Source organism: Tachyglossus aculeatus, chromosome 17, assembly GCF_015852505.1.
Source record: "Tachyglossus aculeatus isolate mTacAcu1 chromosome 17, mTacAcu1.pri, whole genome shotgun sequence".
NCBI lineage: Eukaryota > Metazoa > Chordata > Mammalia > Monotremata > Tachyglossidae > Tachyglossus > Tachyglossus aculeatus.
In genome coordinates, this window is record NC_052082.1 from 52922854 (window position 1) to 52940589 (window position 17736).

Sequence of the window (17736 nt, forward strand, 5' to 3'; positions counted from 1 at the left end):
TCGCCTGTCCCGCCATCGACCCCCGGCCCACATCATCCCCCGGGCCTGGCATGGCCTCCCTCTGCCCATCCGCCAAGCTAGCTCTCTTCCTCCCTTCAAGGCCCTGCTGAGAGCTCACCTCCTCCGGGAGGCCTTCCCACACGGAGCCCCTTCCTTCCTCTCCCCCTGGTCCCCCTCTCCATCCCCCCCATCTTACCTCCTTCCCTTCCCCACAGCACCTGTATATATGGATATATGGTTGTACATATTTATTACTCTATTTATTTATTTTACTTGTACATATCTATTCTATTTATTTTATTTTGTTAGTATGTTTGGTTTCATTCTCTGTCTCCCCATTTTAGACTGTGAGCCCACTGTTGGGTAGGGACTGTCTCTATGTGTTACCAATTTGTACTTCCCAATCGCTTAGTACAGTGCTCTGCACATAGTAAGCGCTCAATAAATACGATTGATGATGATGATGATATTTATTACTCTATTTATTTATTTAACTTGTACATATCTATTCTATTTATTTTATTTTGTTAGTATGTTTGGTTTTGTTCTCTGTCTCCTCCTTTTAGACTGTGAGCCCACAGTTGGGTAGGGACTGTCTTTGTATGTTGCCAATTTGTACTTCCCAAGCGCTTAGTCCAGTGCTCTGCCCATAGTAAGCGCTCAATAAATATGATTGATGATGACAGCTCTCGGAGGACAGTCACAGTACCCTGCAGTCAGGCAGTTTTGGAACAGGACTTCAGCGAGTCCTGGGGGAAGTAGTTGGTGCGGTTCTCCCCCAGATCCCTCGGGAGAGGGCCATCCGGCCTCGCAGGGGGACAGTCCTCGGATGGTTCCTGGTCCCAGACACCCATCCCTGGTACTGACAGGCTGGGGGAAAGGCTTCTGGGTTCAGGGGACAGAAACAGTGCCGGGTTCGAGGCTGGAGTGTTGGGGTCTCCCAGTTGGCTGTATAAAACACCCAACATCTGTGGCTCCACTTTCAGGCCCCCCGCTGACCTCCAGGGGTGGGTCAATGCTGGGATTCCACCCTGCCCAAAAAACTGGGAGGGGGGAGGTGTTCACCTCCATTGAATAGGGACCTATCTTACCTCTGTATCCTGGCATCTCTATTTTCCAGGACCCTTTGGACAGACAATTACTCTCCCCTGCTTCAAAGGCACATCTCCTCCAGGAAGCCCTGGGCTTCAAGGCCCTCCATCACCTCGCCCCCTCCTACCTCACCTCCCTTTTCTCCTTCTCCAGCCCAGCCCGCACCCTCCGCTCCTCCGCTGCAGATCTCCTCACCGTACCTCGTTCTCGCCTGTCCCGCCATCGACCCCCGGCCCACGTCATCCCCCGGGCCTGGAATGCCCTCCCTCTGCCCACCCGCCAAGCTCGCTCTCTTCCTCCCTTCAAGGCCCTGCTGAGAGCTCACCTCCTCCAGGAGGCCTTCCCAGACTGAGCCCCTTCCTTCCTCTCCCCCTCTTCCCCCTCTCCATCCCCCCATCTTACCTCCCTCCCTTCCCCACAGCACCAGTATATATGTATATTTGTTTGTACATATTTTTTTTACTCTATTTATTTATTTAATTTATTTGTACATATCTATTCTATTTATTTTATTTTGTTAGTATGTTTGGTTTTGTTCTCTGTCTCCCCCTTTTAGACTGTGAGCCCACTGTTGGGTAGGGACTGTCTCTGTGTGTTGCCAATTTGTACTTCCCAAGCGCTTAGTACAGTGCTCTGCACATAGTAAGCGCTCAATAAATATGATTGATGATGATGATGATGATGAAGCCTTCCCTGATTAAGTCCTCCTTTCATCTTCTCCCACTCCCTTCTGCGTCACCCTGACTTGCAGTGTGGCTCAGTGGAAAGAGCCCAGGCTTGGGAGTCGGAGGTCATGGGTTCTAATTCAGGCTCCGCCACTTGTCGGCTGTGTGACTTTGGACAAGTTCCTTCACTTCTCTGGGCCTCAGTTCCCTCATCTGTAAAATGGGGATGAAGACAGTGAGCCCCACGTGGGACAACCTGATCACCTTGTATCTACCCCAGCGCTTAGAACAGTGCTTGGCACATAGTAAGAGCTTAACAAATACCAACATTATTATTATTATTAAGTCTGCCTTTCATCTTTTCCCACTCCCTTCTGCGTCACCCTGACTTGCAGTGTGGCTCAGTGGAAAGAGTCCAGGCTTGGGAGTCAGAGGTCATGGGTTCTAATTCAGGCTCCGCCACTTGTCGTCTCTGTGACTTTGGACAAGTTCCTTCACTTCTCTGGGCCTCAGTTCCCTCATCCGTAAAATGGGGATGAAGACAGTGAGCCCCACGTGGGACAACCTGATCACCTTGTATCTACCCCAGCGCTTAGAACAGTGCTTGGCACATAGTAAGCGCTTAACAAATACCAACATTATTATTATTATTAAGTCCTCCTTTCATCTTCTCCCACTCCCTTCTGTGTCACCCTGACTTGCAGTGTGGCTCAGTGGAAAGAGCCCAGGCTTGGGAGTCAGAGGTCATGGGTTCTAATTCAGGCTCCGCCACTTGTCAGCTGTGTGACTTTGGACAAGTTCCTTCACTTCTCTGGGCCTCAGTTCCCTCATCTGTAAAATAGGGAGGAAGAGTGTGAGCCCCATGTGGGACAACCTGATCACCTTGTATCCCCCCAGTGCTTAGAACAGTGCTTCACACATAGTAAGCGCTTAACAAATGCCATCATTATTATCATTCCTTTATTCATCCCTCCCCGCAAAGCCCCACAGCATTTACGTACATATCTGTAATATAATTATTTATATTAATGCATGTCTCCCCCTCTAGACTGTAAGCTTGTTGCAGGTGGGGAATGTGTCTGAAATTGTTATATTTTACTCTCCCAAGCACTTAGTACAGTGCTTTTCACACAGTAAGCACTTCGTAAATATGACTGACTGACTTTGAGGCCCCCTGATGCCCCTGGCTCCCTAGTTTCTTAGGGAGAAGCCGCATGACTTTACCTCATCTGTAAAGTGGGTTTTGAGACTGTGAACCCCACATGGGACAGGGACTGTGTCCAACCCGATTTGCTTGTATCCACCCCAGTGTTTAGTATGGTGCCTAGCATATAGTAAGCACTTAACAAATACCATATATATATATTTTAGGACATTGGAACAGCACCAGGGGTTTCCCCACCACAGCCAGGGCCTTCAGCCTCATCAATCTAACTCACGACATAGTGGATAGAGCACCAGCCTGGGAGTGAAAAGGTCATAGGTTCTAATCCCAGCTCTACTACTTGTCTCTTGTGTGACTTTGGGCAAGTCACTTCATTCATTCATTCATTCAATCGTATTTATTGAGCGCTTACTGTGTGCAGAGCACTGTACTAAGTGATTGGGAAGTACAAATCGGCAACCTATAGAGATGGTCCCTACCCAACACTCACAGTCTAGAAGGGGGAGACAGACAACAGAACAAAGCACGTAGACAGGTGTCAAAACCGTCAGAATAAAGAGAATTATAGCTATATGAACATCATTAACAAAATAAATAGAATAGTAAATATATACAGGTAAAATAAAGAGTAATAAATCTGTACAAATATATACAAGCGCTGTGGGGAGGGGTAGGAGGTATGGCCGGGGGGAGATGGGGAGGAGGAGAGAAAAAAGGGGGCTCAGTCTGGGAAGGCCTCCTGGAGGAGGTGAGCTTTCATTCATTCATTCAATCGTATTTATTGAGCGCTTACTGTGTGCAGAGCACTGTACTAAGCGCTTGAGCTCTCATTAGGGCTTTGAAGGGAGGGAGAGAGCTAGTTTGGCGGATGTGTGGAGGGACTTCTCTGTGCCTCAGATACCTCATCTGTAAAATGGGGATTGAGACTGTGAGCCCCACGCAGGGCAGGGACTGTGTCCAACCCGACTTCCTTGTATCCACCCCAGGACCTGGCACATAGAAAGCGCTTAACGAACACCACAATAATTAGTATTATTCTTACCTCCCCACCAGAGCAGCTCTGGTGGCAGCTCTGGGCGCAGGTTCCCAGTTCCTTCCTCCTTCCTCCTCTTCCTCCATTTCCCCAGGGCTCAGTGGTCTTGGCATTTGTGGATTCCCGCATCATGTGGTGGATATCCTTGTCTGAGGACACTCCCCGAGCCCCTTCCCCAGCCTGGCCCAGGCCCCCGCCAATACCCAGACCCCCCGTGGAGTGAGAGGCCGGGTGGGGGTCGCCTGCTGCAGGCCTACCTTACTGGTTCCCCTGCTTCCATTATTATTATTATTATTATTATTATTATTATTATTATTATTATTATTATTGTTGTTGTTGTTGTTGTTGTTGTTGTTGTTGTTGTTGTTGTTATTATTATTATTATTATTCCCCCTTCTCTTGCCACTCCAGCTGCTGCCCGTCTGTCTGTCCGTCTGTTTGATTTTTGATCTTAGGAGGCCTTCCCAGACTGAGCCCCCTCCTTCCTCCCCCTCTCCGCCTTACCTCCTTCCCTTCCCCACAGCACCTGTATATATGTTGTTATGTATTTATTACTCTATTTATTTTATATGTACATATTTATTCTATTTATTTTATTTTGTTAATATGTTTGGTTTGTTCTCTGTCTCCCCCTTCTAGACTGTGAGCCCACTGTTGGGTGGGCGCCGTCTCTATATGTTGCCAACTTGGGCTTCCCAAGCGCTTAGTCCAGTGCTCTGCACACAGTAAGCGCTCAATAAATACGATTGATTGATTGATTGATTAAAAGGGGGATTAAAAGTGCTTGGTCCAAGATCCACGCGGGTCCTCTTGCTCCCCTCCCACTTCCTCTTCTTCCCCAGCAGAGGGCGCCAGACCCCTATTAATGATCCGGCCCACCAGCTCTCAATAATAATAATTATTATTATTATTGTGGTACTTGTTAATCAATCAATCAATCAACCAATCAATCGTATTTATTGAGCGCTTACTGTGTGCAGAGCACTGTACTAAGCGCTTGGGAAGTACAAGTTGACAACATATAGAGACAGTCCCTACCCAACATCATCATCGTCAATCGTTTTTATTGAGCGCTTACTATGTGCAGAGCACTGTACTAAGCGCTTGGGAAGTACAAGTTGGCAGCATATAGAGACAGTTCCTACCCAACAGTGGGCTCACAGTCTAAAAGCGCTTCCCATGTGCCCGGCACTGTACTAATTGCTGGGGTGGAGACGAGCAAATCGGGTTGGACACAGTCCCTGTCCCTTGTGGGGCTCACAGTCTCAATCTTCATCCCTTCTAGACTGTGAGCCCACTGTTGGGTAGGGACCGTCTCTATGTGTTAATAATAATAATAATAATAATAATGGCATTGATTAAGCACTTACTACGTGCAAAGCGCTGTTCTAAGCGCTGGGGAGGTTACAGGGTGATCAGGTTGTCCCACGGGGGGCTCACAGTCTAGATGGGGGAGACGGACAACAAATCAAAACAAATAAACCACATAAAATAAATAGAACAAATATGTACAGGTAAAATAGAGTAATAAATATGTACAAACATATACATATAATACAAATAATAATGATGGCATTTATTAAGCGCTTACTATGTGCAAAGCACTGTTCCAAGTGCTGGGGAGGTTACAGGGTGATCAGGTTGTCCCACGGCCAACTTGTACTTCCCAAGCGTTTAGTACAGTGCTCTGCACACAGCAAGCGCTCAATAAATACGATTGATTGATTGATTGATTTGTCACAACTTCTCTGTGCCTCAGTGACCTCATCTGTCAAATGGGGATTAAGACTGGGAGCCCCAGGTGGGACAACCTGATTACCTTGTATCTACCCAGCGCTTAGAACAGTGCTTGGCACATAGTAAGCGCTTAACAAATACCATCATCATTATTATTATATTATAATCTTCTAGACTGTGAGCCCACTGTTGGGTAGGGACCGTCTCTATATGTTGCCAACTTGTATTTCCCAAGTGCTCTGCACACAGTAAGCGCTCAATAAATACGATTGAATGAATGAATGAATAATCTGGCCTGTTCTGGCTCCATCTGTCTCTATCAATATTTCAATCAATCAATCAGTCAGTGGTTTTTATTGAGCACTATACTAAGCGCTTGGGAGAGTACTGTATAACAAAGTTGGTAGACATGTTCCCTGCCCACAATGAGCTTATTTTACTTGGTCCATCAGTTTCATCACAGTTCTCCAATTTCCCCACTCAAACTCCTCCAGGTCACAGGCCAGGAGCCCCAAGGAATCCAACTGCACCATTTGCAATAGGCATGGTGACTTTAAATACAGTGAAAGTCTTTATGGAAAGGGAACTTGCCTTGTGCTTATTTTCATCATCATCATCATCATCAATCGTATTTATTGAGCGCTTACTATGTGCAGAGCACTGTACTAAGCGCTTGGGAAGTATAAATTGGCAACATCTAGAGACAGTCCCTACCCAACAGTGGGCTCACAGTTTTAAAGGGGGAGACAGAGAACAAAACCAAACATACTAACAAAATAAAATAAATAGGATAGATATGTACAAGTCAAATAAATAGAGTAATAAATATGTACAAGCATATATACATATATACAGGTGCTGTGGGGAAGGGAAGGAGGTAAGATGGGGGGGATGGAGAGGGGGACGAGGGCATGGCACCCAATGCTTTCCTTTCCAAGCATTTAGTACAGGGCATGGCACCCAATAGATGCTCAATAAATAATAATGATGGCATTTATCAAGTGCTTACTATGTGCCAAGCACTGTTCTAAGCACTGGGGTAGATACAAGGTAATCAGGTTGTCCCACATGGGGCTCCCAGTCTTAAATCCCCATTTTCCAGATGAGGTAACTGAGGCACAGAGAAGTTAAGTGACTTGCCCAAAGTCACACAGCTGACAAGTGGCAGAGCAAGGATTAGAACCCACGACCTCTGACTCCCAAGCCCGGGCTCTTTCCACTGAGCCACACGCCATGACTACTAGAGACTATTAGAGAAGCAGCGTGGCTCAGTGGAAAGAGCCCGGGTTTGGAGTCAGAGGTCATGGGTTCAAATCCCGGCTCTGCCAATTGTCAGCTGTGTGACTTTGGGCAAGTCACTTCACTTTTCTGGGCCTCAGTTACCTCATCTGTAAAATGGGGATTAAGACTGTGAGCCCCCTGAGGGACAACCTCATCGCCTTGTAACTTCCCCGGCGCTTAGAACAGTGCTTTGCACATAGTAAGCGCTTAATAAATGCCATTATTTATTTATTTTTATTTTTTTAATACTTCAGGGTCATCCCTGAGAAGCAGCCCAGCAAGTGCACAGGCTTGGGAGTCAGAGGATATGAGTTCTAATCCCAGCTCTGTACTTTGCTGTGTGACCTTGGGCAAGTCACTTAACTTCTCTGTGCCTCAGTTACCTCATCTGGAAAATGGGGATTAGGACTGTGAGCCCCATGTGGGACATCACCTGATTACCTTGTACCTACCTTGTATTACCTTGTAACCTCCCCAGTGCTTAGAACAGTGCTTTGCACATAGTAAGCGCTTAATCAATCAATCAATCAATCGTATTTATTGAGTGCTTACTGTGTGCAGAGCACTGTACTAAGCGCTTGGGAAGTACAAGTTGGCAACATATAGAGACGGTCCCTACCCAACAGTGGGCTCACAGTCTAGAAGGGGGAGACAGAGAACAAAACCAAACATATTAACAAAATAAAATAAATACAATAGATAAGTCCAAGTAAAATAAATAAATAAATAGAGTAACAAATATGTGCATATTTATAAATGCCATCATTATTATTATTATTATTATTATCTATCCCAGGGCTTAAAACAGTTAAGCACTTAGTAAATACCATTATTATTATTATCCTTTTATCAATCAATCAATGTCATATTTATTGAGTGCTTACTGTGTGCAGAGCACTGTACTAAGCGCTTGGGAAGTACAAGTTGGAAACATATAGAGAGAGTCCCTACCCAACAGTGGGCTCACATTCTAGAAGGGGGAGACAGAGAACAAAACCAAACATATTAACAAAATGAAATAAATACAATAGATAAGTACAAGTAAAATAAATAAATAAATAGGGTAATAAATATGTGCATATTTTTAAATGCTATCATCATTATTATTATTATCTATCCCAGTGCTTAATCAATCAATCAATCAATTGTATTTATTGAGCGCTTACTGTGTGCAGAGCACTGTACTAAGCGCTTGGGAAGTACAAGTTGGCAACATATAGAGACAGTCCTTACCCAACAGTGGCCTTAAAATAGTGTTTGGCACCAAGTAAGCACTTAGTAAACACCATTATTATTATTATCGAGAAGCAGCGTGGCTCAGTGGAAAAGAGCACGGGCTTTAGAGTCTGCGGTCACGGGTTCAAATCCCGGCTCTGCCAGTTGCCAGCTGGGTGACTTTGGGCAAGTCACTTAACTTCTCTGTGCCTCCGTAAAATGGGGATTAAAACTGTGAGGCCCCCGTGGGACAGCCTGATCATCTTGTAACCTCCCCAGCGCTTAGAACAGTGCTTTGTACATAGTAAGGGCTTAATAAATGCCATTATTATTTTATTTTTTTTATTTTATTATCCTTTTATGTCCCTCCTCCACTGCTGAGAAGTAGGTGGGGATCCCCTGATTCTCCCCACCACCACACACACATGGACCTGCTACCCACCCACATCCTGCCCTGCTCAACCTACCCTCCCGGGTGTTTCTTTTAGGTCAAAATGGGTCTGCCCTTCCTCTGGCAGGGCCTGGCAAGCTTCTCCTGCTCCGAGTTTCCGGGCTGACAAGGTGCAGTGGGTGGATATTTAACTTTTTCCCAACTTTTCCACGCATCCCTTTTCACTTCCATAGTGTGCCCCCCATAGTGCGCCCCTTCCAACCACCTTGGACGTTGGGAATAGTCAGAAAAGAGATGGGGCTTTTTGAGGCACAGGGGCTCAAGAAGCAGCATGGAGCCGGAAGGACCTGGGTTCTAATCCCGGCTCTGCCGCTTGTCTGCTGTGTGACTGAGGGCAAGTCATTTTACTTAATAATAATAATAATGGCATTTGTTAAGCGCTTACTATGTGCAAAGCCCTGTTCTAAGAGCTGGGGAGGGGAAACAAGGTCATGAGGTTGTCCCACGTGGGGCTCACAGTCTTCACCCCCCCCTTTTATAATAATAGTAATAATAATGGCATTTGTTAAGCGTTTACTATGTGCAAAGCCCTGTTCTAAGAGCTGGGGAGGGGAAACAAGGTAATGAGGTTGTCCCACGTGGGGCTCACAGTCTTCACCCCCCTTTTATAATAATAGTAATAATAATGGCATTTGTTAAGCGCTTACTATGTGCAAAGCCCTGTCCTAAGCGCTGGGGAGGGGAAACAAGGTAATGAGGTTGTCCCACGTGGGGCTCACAGTCTTCACCCCCATTTTACAGATGAGGGAACTGAGGCTCAGAGAAGTTAAGTGACTTACCCAAGGTCACACAGCAGACACGTGGCAGAGCAGGGATTCGAACCTGTGATATCTGACTCCAGAGCCCGGGCTCTTTCCACTGAGTCACGCTGCTTCTCCGAGCTTCAGTTCCCTCATCTATAAAACGGGAGTTAAGCAGGTGAGCCTTCATCATCATCATCATCAATCGTATTTATTGAGCACTTACTATGTGCAGAGCACTGGACTAAGCGCTTGGGAAGTACAAATTGGCAACACATAGAGACAGTCCGTACCCAACAGTGGGCTCACAGTCTAAAAGGGGGAGACAGAGAACAAAACCAAACACACTAACAAAATAAAATAAATAGAATAGATATGTACAAATAAAATAGAGTAATAAATATTTACAACCATATATACGTATATACAGGTGCTGTATATTCCACCTTGCAGGAAAAAATCAATCCTTCAGTGGTATTTATTGAATGCTTGCTCTACGTACTATGCTGTACTGTACCGTGCACTTTTTAAAAATGGTATTTGCTTTAATCATGTACTATGTTCCACCTTGCAGGAAAAAATCAATCCTTCAGTGGTATTTATTGAATGCTTCCTCTACGTACTATGCTGTACTGTACCGTGCACTTTTTAAAAATGGTATTTGCTTTAATCGTGTACTATGTTCCACCTTGCAGGAAAAAATCAATCCTTCAGTGGTATTTGTTGAATGCTTGCTCTACGTACTATGCTGTACTGTACCGTGCACTTTTTAAAAATGGTATTTGCTTTAATCATGTACTATGTTCCACCTTGCCGGAAAAAATCAATCCTTCAGTGGTATTTGTTGAATGCTTGCTCTACGTACTATGCTGTACTGTACCGTGCACTTTTTAAAAATGGTATTTGCTTTAATCATGTACTATGTTCCACCTTGCAGGAAAAAATCAATCCTTCAGTGGTATTTATTGAATGCTTGCTCTACGTACTATGCTGCACTGTACCGTGCACTTTTTAAAAATGGTATTTGCTTTAATCATGTACTATGTTCCACCTTGCAGGAAGAAATCAATCCTTCAGTGGTATTTATTGAATGCTTGCTCTACGTACTATGCTGCACTGTACCGTGCACTTTTTAAAAATGGTATTTGCTTTAATCATGTACTATGTTCCACCTTGCAGGAAAAAATCAATCCTTCAGTGGTATTTATTGAATGCTTGCTCTACGTACTATGCTGTACTGTACTGTGCACTTTTTAAAAATGGTATTTGCTTTAATCATGTACTATGTTCCACCTTGAAGGAAAAAATCAATCCTTCAGTGGTATTTATTGAATGCTTGCTCTACATGCTATGCTGCACTGTACCATGCACTTTTTAAAAATGGTATTTGCTTTAATCATGTACTATGTTCCACCCTGCAGGAAAAAATCAATCCTTCAGTGGTATTTATTGAATGCTTGCTCTACGTACTATGCTGCACTGTACCGTGCACTTTTTAAAAATGGTATTTGCTTTAATCATGTACTATGTTCCACCTTGCAGGAAAAAATCAATCCTTCAGTGGTATTTATTGAATGCTTCCTCTACGTACTATGCTGTACTGTACCGTGCACTTTTTAAAAATGGTATTTGCTTTAATCGTGTACTATGTTCCACCTTGCAGGAAAAAATCAATCCTTCAGTGGTATTTATTGAATGCTTGCTCTACGTACTATGCTGTACTGTACCGTGCACTTTTTAAAAATGGTATTTGCTTTAATCACATACTATGTTCCAGACACCGTACTGCGTTAATCAGTATGAACAACAGCCCATGTCCCACATGGGGTTTACAGTATTAATCCTCATTTTACAGCTGTGGTAACAGAGGCACAGAGAAGTTAAGTGACTTACCCAAGGTCACACAGCAAAATAGTACAGATCAGGGATTAGAACCTAGGTCCTCTGACGCACAGACCTGTGTTCCTTCCTTCCTCTCCCCCTCGTCCCCCTCTCCATCCCCCCCCATCTTACCTCCTTCCCTTCCCCACAGCACCTGTATATATGTATATATGGTTGTACATATTTATTACTCTATTTATTTATTTATTTATTTTACTTGTACATATCTATCCTATTTATTTTATTTTGTTAGTATGTTTGGTTTTGTTCTCTGTCTCCCCCTTCTAGACTGTGAGCCCACTGTTGGGTAGGGACTGTCTCTATATGTTGCCAATTTGTACTTCCCAAGCGCTTAGTACAGTGCTCTGCACATCGTAAGCGCTCAATAAATACGATTGATGATGATGATGTTCTTTCCACTTGGCCATGCTGTTTCTCCTCAGTGCTTGGGAGAATGCAATCCAGTAGAGTCGGCAGACACATTCCCTGCCCACAGAGAGTTTACAGCCATTAAGACTGTGAGTTCATCTTTAGACTGTGAGCTCACTGTTGGCAGGGAATGCGTTTGTTTTTTTTTATAACATTTATTAAGCGCTTACTATATGCAAAGCACTGTTCTAAGCGCTGAGGAGGATACAAGTGATCAGGTTGTCCCTCGTGGGGCTCACAATATTAATCCCCATTTTACAGATGAGGGAACTGAGGCCCAGAGAAGTGAAGTGACTTGCCCAAAGTCACACAGCTGACAATTGGCGGAGTCGGAATTTGAACCCACGATCTCTGACTCCAAAGCCCGTGCTCTTTCCACTGAGCTGCGCTGCGGTTATACTGTACTCTCCCAAGAGCTTAGTACAGTGTTTTGGACACAGTATGCGCTCAATAAATACAATTGAATTAAAATAACTTATGGATATGTACGTAAGTGCTCTGGGACTGAGGGTGGGGTGAATAGCGGATGCTTAAATGTACAGGAGACAGTGTGGATGGTTTACAGCAAACCATCACTTCGGTGAAAGCATCTTAAGGGCAGATCATCATCATCATTATCAATCGTATTTATTGAGCGCTTACTATGTGCAGAGCACTGTACTAAGCGCTTGGGAAGTACAAATTGGCAACATCTAGAGACAGTCCCTACCCAACAGTGGGCTCACAGTCTAAAAGGGGGAGACAGAGAACAAAACCAAACATACTAACAAAATAAAATCTTGACGTTGGTGGAGGATCGACTTTCCCCCTCTTCTCCCTCCAACCCTGAAGTTCCAGGAAGCAGGCAGCCCCTATCTGGTCTTTTGCTGAGGGGAGAGAGTGCGAGTCTCCCCATTTCACCCCTTCTGGGGGTGGAAGTGGAGGCTGTCTGACTCCCTAGGGGACCCTCCCCAGGCAAAATACACCCAGTATTATGGGTGTATACACCCACAAAATACACCCACAAAATACACCCAGGTGCAACCCTCACCATCACTGCCTGAGAGAGCCAGGGAGGACCGGGGTGACCCTTAGGAGAGATAGGGGAAGGGTGAATAATATGTGTTTTTTGGGGGGGGTTCTTTTGGGGGGGGGGACAGAGACAAAGATAAAGGGCTGGGCAGAGATCAATCAATCAATCAATCGTATTTATTGAGCGCTTACTAAGTGCAGAGCACTGTACTAAGCGCTTGGGAAGTACAAATTGGCAACATATAGAGACAGTCCCTACCCAACAGTGGGCTCACAGTCTAAAAGACTGTGATTCCACCATGCTGAGAGATTCCACCATGCTGAGAGAAGCAGCGTGACATAGTGGACAGAGCACATGCCTAGGAGTCAGAAAGTCATGGGTTCTAATCCTGACTCTGCCCCTTGTCTGCTCTGTGGCCTTAGGCACTTCTCTGTGCCTCAGTTACCTCACCTGTAAAACTGGGACTAAGACTGTGAGCCCCGTGTGTAACAGGGACTATGTCCAACCTGATTTGCTTGGATCGACCCCAGCACTTAGTACAGTGCCTGGCACATAGTAAGAGCTTAACAAAAAAAAAAAGCAGCGTGGTGCAGTGGAGAGAACACGGGCTTTGGAGTCGGTGGTCACGGGTTCAAAACCCAACTCCGCCAATTGTCAGCTGTGTGACTTTGGGCAAGTCACTTCACTTCTCTGTGCCTCAGTTATCTCATCTGTAAAACTGGGACTAAGACTGTGAGCCCCCCGTGGGGCAACCTGATCACCTTGTAACCTCCCCAGCGCTTAGAAAAGTGCTTTGCGCATAGTAAGCACTTAATAAATGCCATAATAATAATAATTATTATATGTATATTATTATATTATATTATTACCTGTATATATGTTTGTACATATTTATTACTCTATTTATTTATTTTATTTGTACATATCTATTCTATTTATTTTATTTTGTTCGTATGTTTGGTTTGTTCTCTGTCTCCCCCTTTTAGACTGTGAGCCCACTGTTGGGTAGGGACTGTCTCTATATGTTGCCAATTTGTACTTCCCAAGCGCTTAGTCCAGTGCTCTGCACATAGTAAGCGCTCAATAAATACGATTGATGATGATGATTAAATTCCATAATAATTATTTTTTCCTCCAGACTATATGCTCCTTGAGGGCAGGGATCAGATTTATGGGCTCTCTTGTACTCTCCCTAGGGCTTCTGTTGCAGTGCTCAATATTGATTGCTGGGCTGGCTGACTGAGATCTCTGAGTGGAGGCCTGAGAGACGGCAGCTGGTCTCCTGTGGATTTTACAGCTTACACCATGTCGACTGGGGGGGATAACGGAGAGAAGGAATTTCCGCCCTTTTTAAACCTCCCAGCCAAACAGCTGTCAACAGGGCTATTGGTTAGAGCCCGGGCATGGGAGTCAGAAGGTCTTGGGTTCTAATCCTGGCTCTACCACTTGTCTGCTGTGTGACCTTAGGTAAGTCACTAAACTTCTTCGCGCCTCAGCTCTCTCATCTGTAAAATGGGGATTAAGACTGCAAGCCCTCTGTGGGACGGGGACTGCGTCCAATCCGATTACCTTGTATTTACCCCCGCACTTAGAGCAGTGGTTGGCTCCGGGCCCTGCACCCCAGTCAATATCCTGGTCCTTTTTAAAATAACAAAAACCTTACAAATAAAACACTGGCCAGTCAGGGCCTTCTCTTCCAGCCTCCATCTCCAACTCCAAAAGTGCTCATGTCTGGCAATCAATCCAAACAATCACCTGTCCCCCTTCAAAACCCTACTGAAGGCACACCTCCTCCAAGAGGCCTTCCCAGACTAAACCACCTTTTCCTCAGCTCCCCCTCCTTTCCACATCACCTCGACTCACTCCCTTTGCTCTTCCCCCTCCCTGCCCCACAGTACTTACATATATATTTAGAATTCTACTTATTTATATTGATGTCTGTTTCCTTGTTTTGATGCCTGTCTCCCTGCCTCTAGACTGTAAGCCTGTTGTGGATAGGGACTGCTTCCGTATTGTACTTTCGAAGTGCTTAGTAGAGTGCTCTGCACACGGTAAGAACTCACTAAATACAACTGAATGAAGGAATGGCAACAAAAGATGGAACTGCGAGCCAGCTGCTCCCCAACCAGGGATGAAGCAAGGGCTTACAGATCCCGGAGTTTGGAAATTGGCCTGGAGCCCCGGGTCCCTTCTCCCTCCGCTGAAGGCTTCAGTCCCAGATCTAACCCTGCTGAAACCCTCTCCTGCACACATGATTTTGGGAAATCTTCCCAGTTGAACGCACGCCTACGCCTTTTCCTCCCATCATTAATAATTTCGGCACCTGTCCCTGTACTGTACTTCTTCAACGACTCTTATGTAACGTTTTTGTGTCTATTTGCTACCTTGTCATTTTCTGCCTAGTTTTAGGGAGAGAAATGGTATTTGGCTTCTCCCCCACCACCCCAATTAAATAGTAAATACCTTAGAGGACGGCCTGCTCTCCTGATTCAAACTCCTCCCCAAGGCGAAGCAAACAATGGGTTATTAATAAATGACTGAAGGCTTGATGGACACTGGTGAAGGGGGGTGGCTGGTGGCTGGGGAGAATTCTTGCCTCAATCCCTTTGGGTAGGAATGCCGTCCCTCAAGAATGCGGCCTTCTGGACCACGAGGAGGACAAATTTATTGCTTTACAAAATAGGAGTCTGAGAGAACGAGAGACAAAAACCAAGTACCCCAAAACTTTCCCAGGGCTCTTGGGAGGGCCCGGGAAACAAAGGTCCGTTACAGAGGAGCTGCGGGGTTCGTGCCATTGAGCCCGGAGAACAAATGCAAGGAGGGGGAGGAGGTGTCACCAGAACAGGACCCAAGGAAGGGACACCCCTTGCGGGTGGTGGCACGGTGGATGGGCGGGTGGGCCAGACCTTCAGAGACCAGGCCTCTGGCATGTAAACGTCCACGGACACTTTCAGGGGTGCAACATTAGGGGGTTGCCCCTGGTCCCCACAAAGCTTTTCAGGTGCAAGGCAGGCAGTGAGGTGCCTCTGGGGCTCCAGTAGTAGCGGGGGGCAGAGCCTGTTCCTCAAGATCACACACACACACACACACACTGACACACACACCCCGCCCCCCCCAAGCACACACTCACCACACATTTTCTCCCCTGGAGCCCAGTTGTGTAAATGTGAGGCCAGCCCTGTTCCCTTCCCTCCATCTGCTGAGCGGGACTGGGGCAGGCCTCCTTTCTGGGCCCCGGATTCTAAGGGGAAGGGGTGCTTCCAGCCCCCTTCCCCTCAAAGGCATCCTCTCAGGCTGACCTTCTGCAGGTCTTAGGGGCCCAGCCCCGGACCGGGAACCCCATTTCAGGCTCATGCTTCATCTGGCGCGGAGAGAGGCCGCCCACCTCCAGCCAGGCCGGTGAGATGCGGTGGGATGCGGGAGATGTGCGGATTGCAGGGTCTCGTAAGCTTGGGGCTTCAGAACAGTCCCCCTACCCCACAAGGTCCCATGTGCAGGGGGCAGCCAGGAGACAGAGAGAGCAGTTGCTTGGGGATCTGAGTGAGACCAAGAGGCTTTAGCACCAGCAACGGGAAGGGGTGGGATTCTGGGCCCCTTCATTGTTCCTTCTTTTTTCAGAGAACCTCTCCTCAGAGGTGCGCTCCCCCACGGAGTGGGTGGGGAGTAAGTGGAGGATGCCCAAGCCTCGCGGCTCTTCCCGGGTAACCGCAGTCTGGGTCCCACAGGGAAGCCTCCTGCGGCAGAAAGTGGGGAGCCTGCAGTGGCTGGGCTCCGGCTCCTCGTTTTGGCCAGAGGCAGAGCCCAGAAACTCGCCAGCTGGGGGGACCAGACTCCATTCTCCTCGTGGTCAGTGAGGCGGGCGGAGGTGAAGGTCCCTCCCCTCAGCCTCTTGGGGAAGGGCCTGCTTAGAGGGAGGGTGGTTGCCCCAACCCCATTCTCCTGTGGCAGAAGAAAGCATCCGTCCTGGGTCCCCTTCACCTCCCCTCAGAGGCAGAGGCTCCTCCCCGGGGCCCAGGGCCCGGCCAGAGAACCACCATTTGAGTTGCAGATGGGCTGTAGTGGTTTCCACGACAGAAGAAAACTCGAGGGGGAAAAGAGACAGGGTTGGAGGTTGAGGGGATGTGATCACAGGGATCGGGGAGGGGGCAGATTTCCTCTGGGATCATTTGGTGTGGGAAGAGGCCGGGCCACGCTGGCCCCGAGAGGGGCCGGAGTCATCCGCTGTGGGAGTGGAAGAGGAACAGGTGGCGAGGGACGGCCTTGTGCGTCAAACGGTGGCTCCGAAGCTCTACACGAAGGCCTCCTGGTTGGGCGTGCCGTTGATCTTGAGGAAGAGCTTGTCATCCTCTCGCTTCTGTTCCAGCTTTTTCTCCAGCTGCCTTTTGTACCAGATCAGGTAGACGGGCAGGCAAAATCCCAGCATGCTGACGCCGAGGAGCCCGATGTTCACCTGTTCGGGGAGGGAGATTGGAAATGGGGGCCGCCCTAATTCTCCTGCACACTGAGGAGAACCAGCAGGCCCAGGCCACAGTACAGACTTGACAGTCTGGGCTCAGGGCAGAAATCTCCACCTTGACCCTCCACTGGGCCCGGGGCCCCCAAGGGCCCAATTTAGGTTAAAAATCAGATCAGAGATGAGTCTGAGCTGAGACAAGAAGTGGACTTGGGTTTAGTGTCCGGGATTGTCCCCGTGGATGGCTGGGAGTTGTAGTCCCAGCAGCCCAGGGGGGTGACCTCAGGGCTGACACCCCAACACCACACAGGCTCATAAAGGCCCATTCCAGTCAGGTGGCCTCTCGGCCCCGACGCTGGCCTTTCCGATCCAAAATGCGGAAAATGGAGCTGCTTCGAAAGTTCTGAAAGAGCATCCACACTCGCCCAAGCCCAACTGAGTTTGCTTGTGAGCTGGAGCCATCCAGCCCCCCGGCTGGGGGGAGTCTGTAAACCAGGTCCAGCCCACCCTGTGCTCAGGGCCCTTGCCTGGCCACGAGAACTCCCACCACACTGACGTGCCTGTGGGGGACCCGGGGTCGCT

General features: G+C 47.2%; 1 protein-coding gene across 2 annotated transcripts in view; it reads right to left on the reverse strand.

Annotated features, from left to right (window-relative positions):
- Positions 1-15344: 15344 nt before the first annotated feature.
- The window catches only part of SLC43A2 (solute carrier family 43 member 2), a 49803-nt gene continuing 47411 nt past the window's right edge, over positions 15345-17736 (reverse strand). The window contains exon 14 of one of the 2 annotated variants that reach the window (XM_038758956.1): positions 15345-17151. In XM_038758956.1, coding sequence (XP_038614884.1) covers positions 16990-17151 — 162 coding nt within the window. In that variant the 3' untranslated portion in view covers positions 15345-16989. The remainder of the gene's footprint in view (positions 17152-17736) is intronic. The other variant, XM_038758957.1, reaches the window with a different exon arrangement.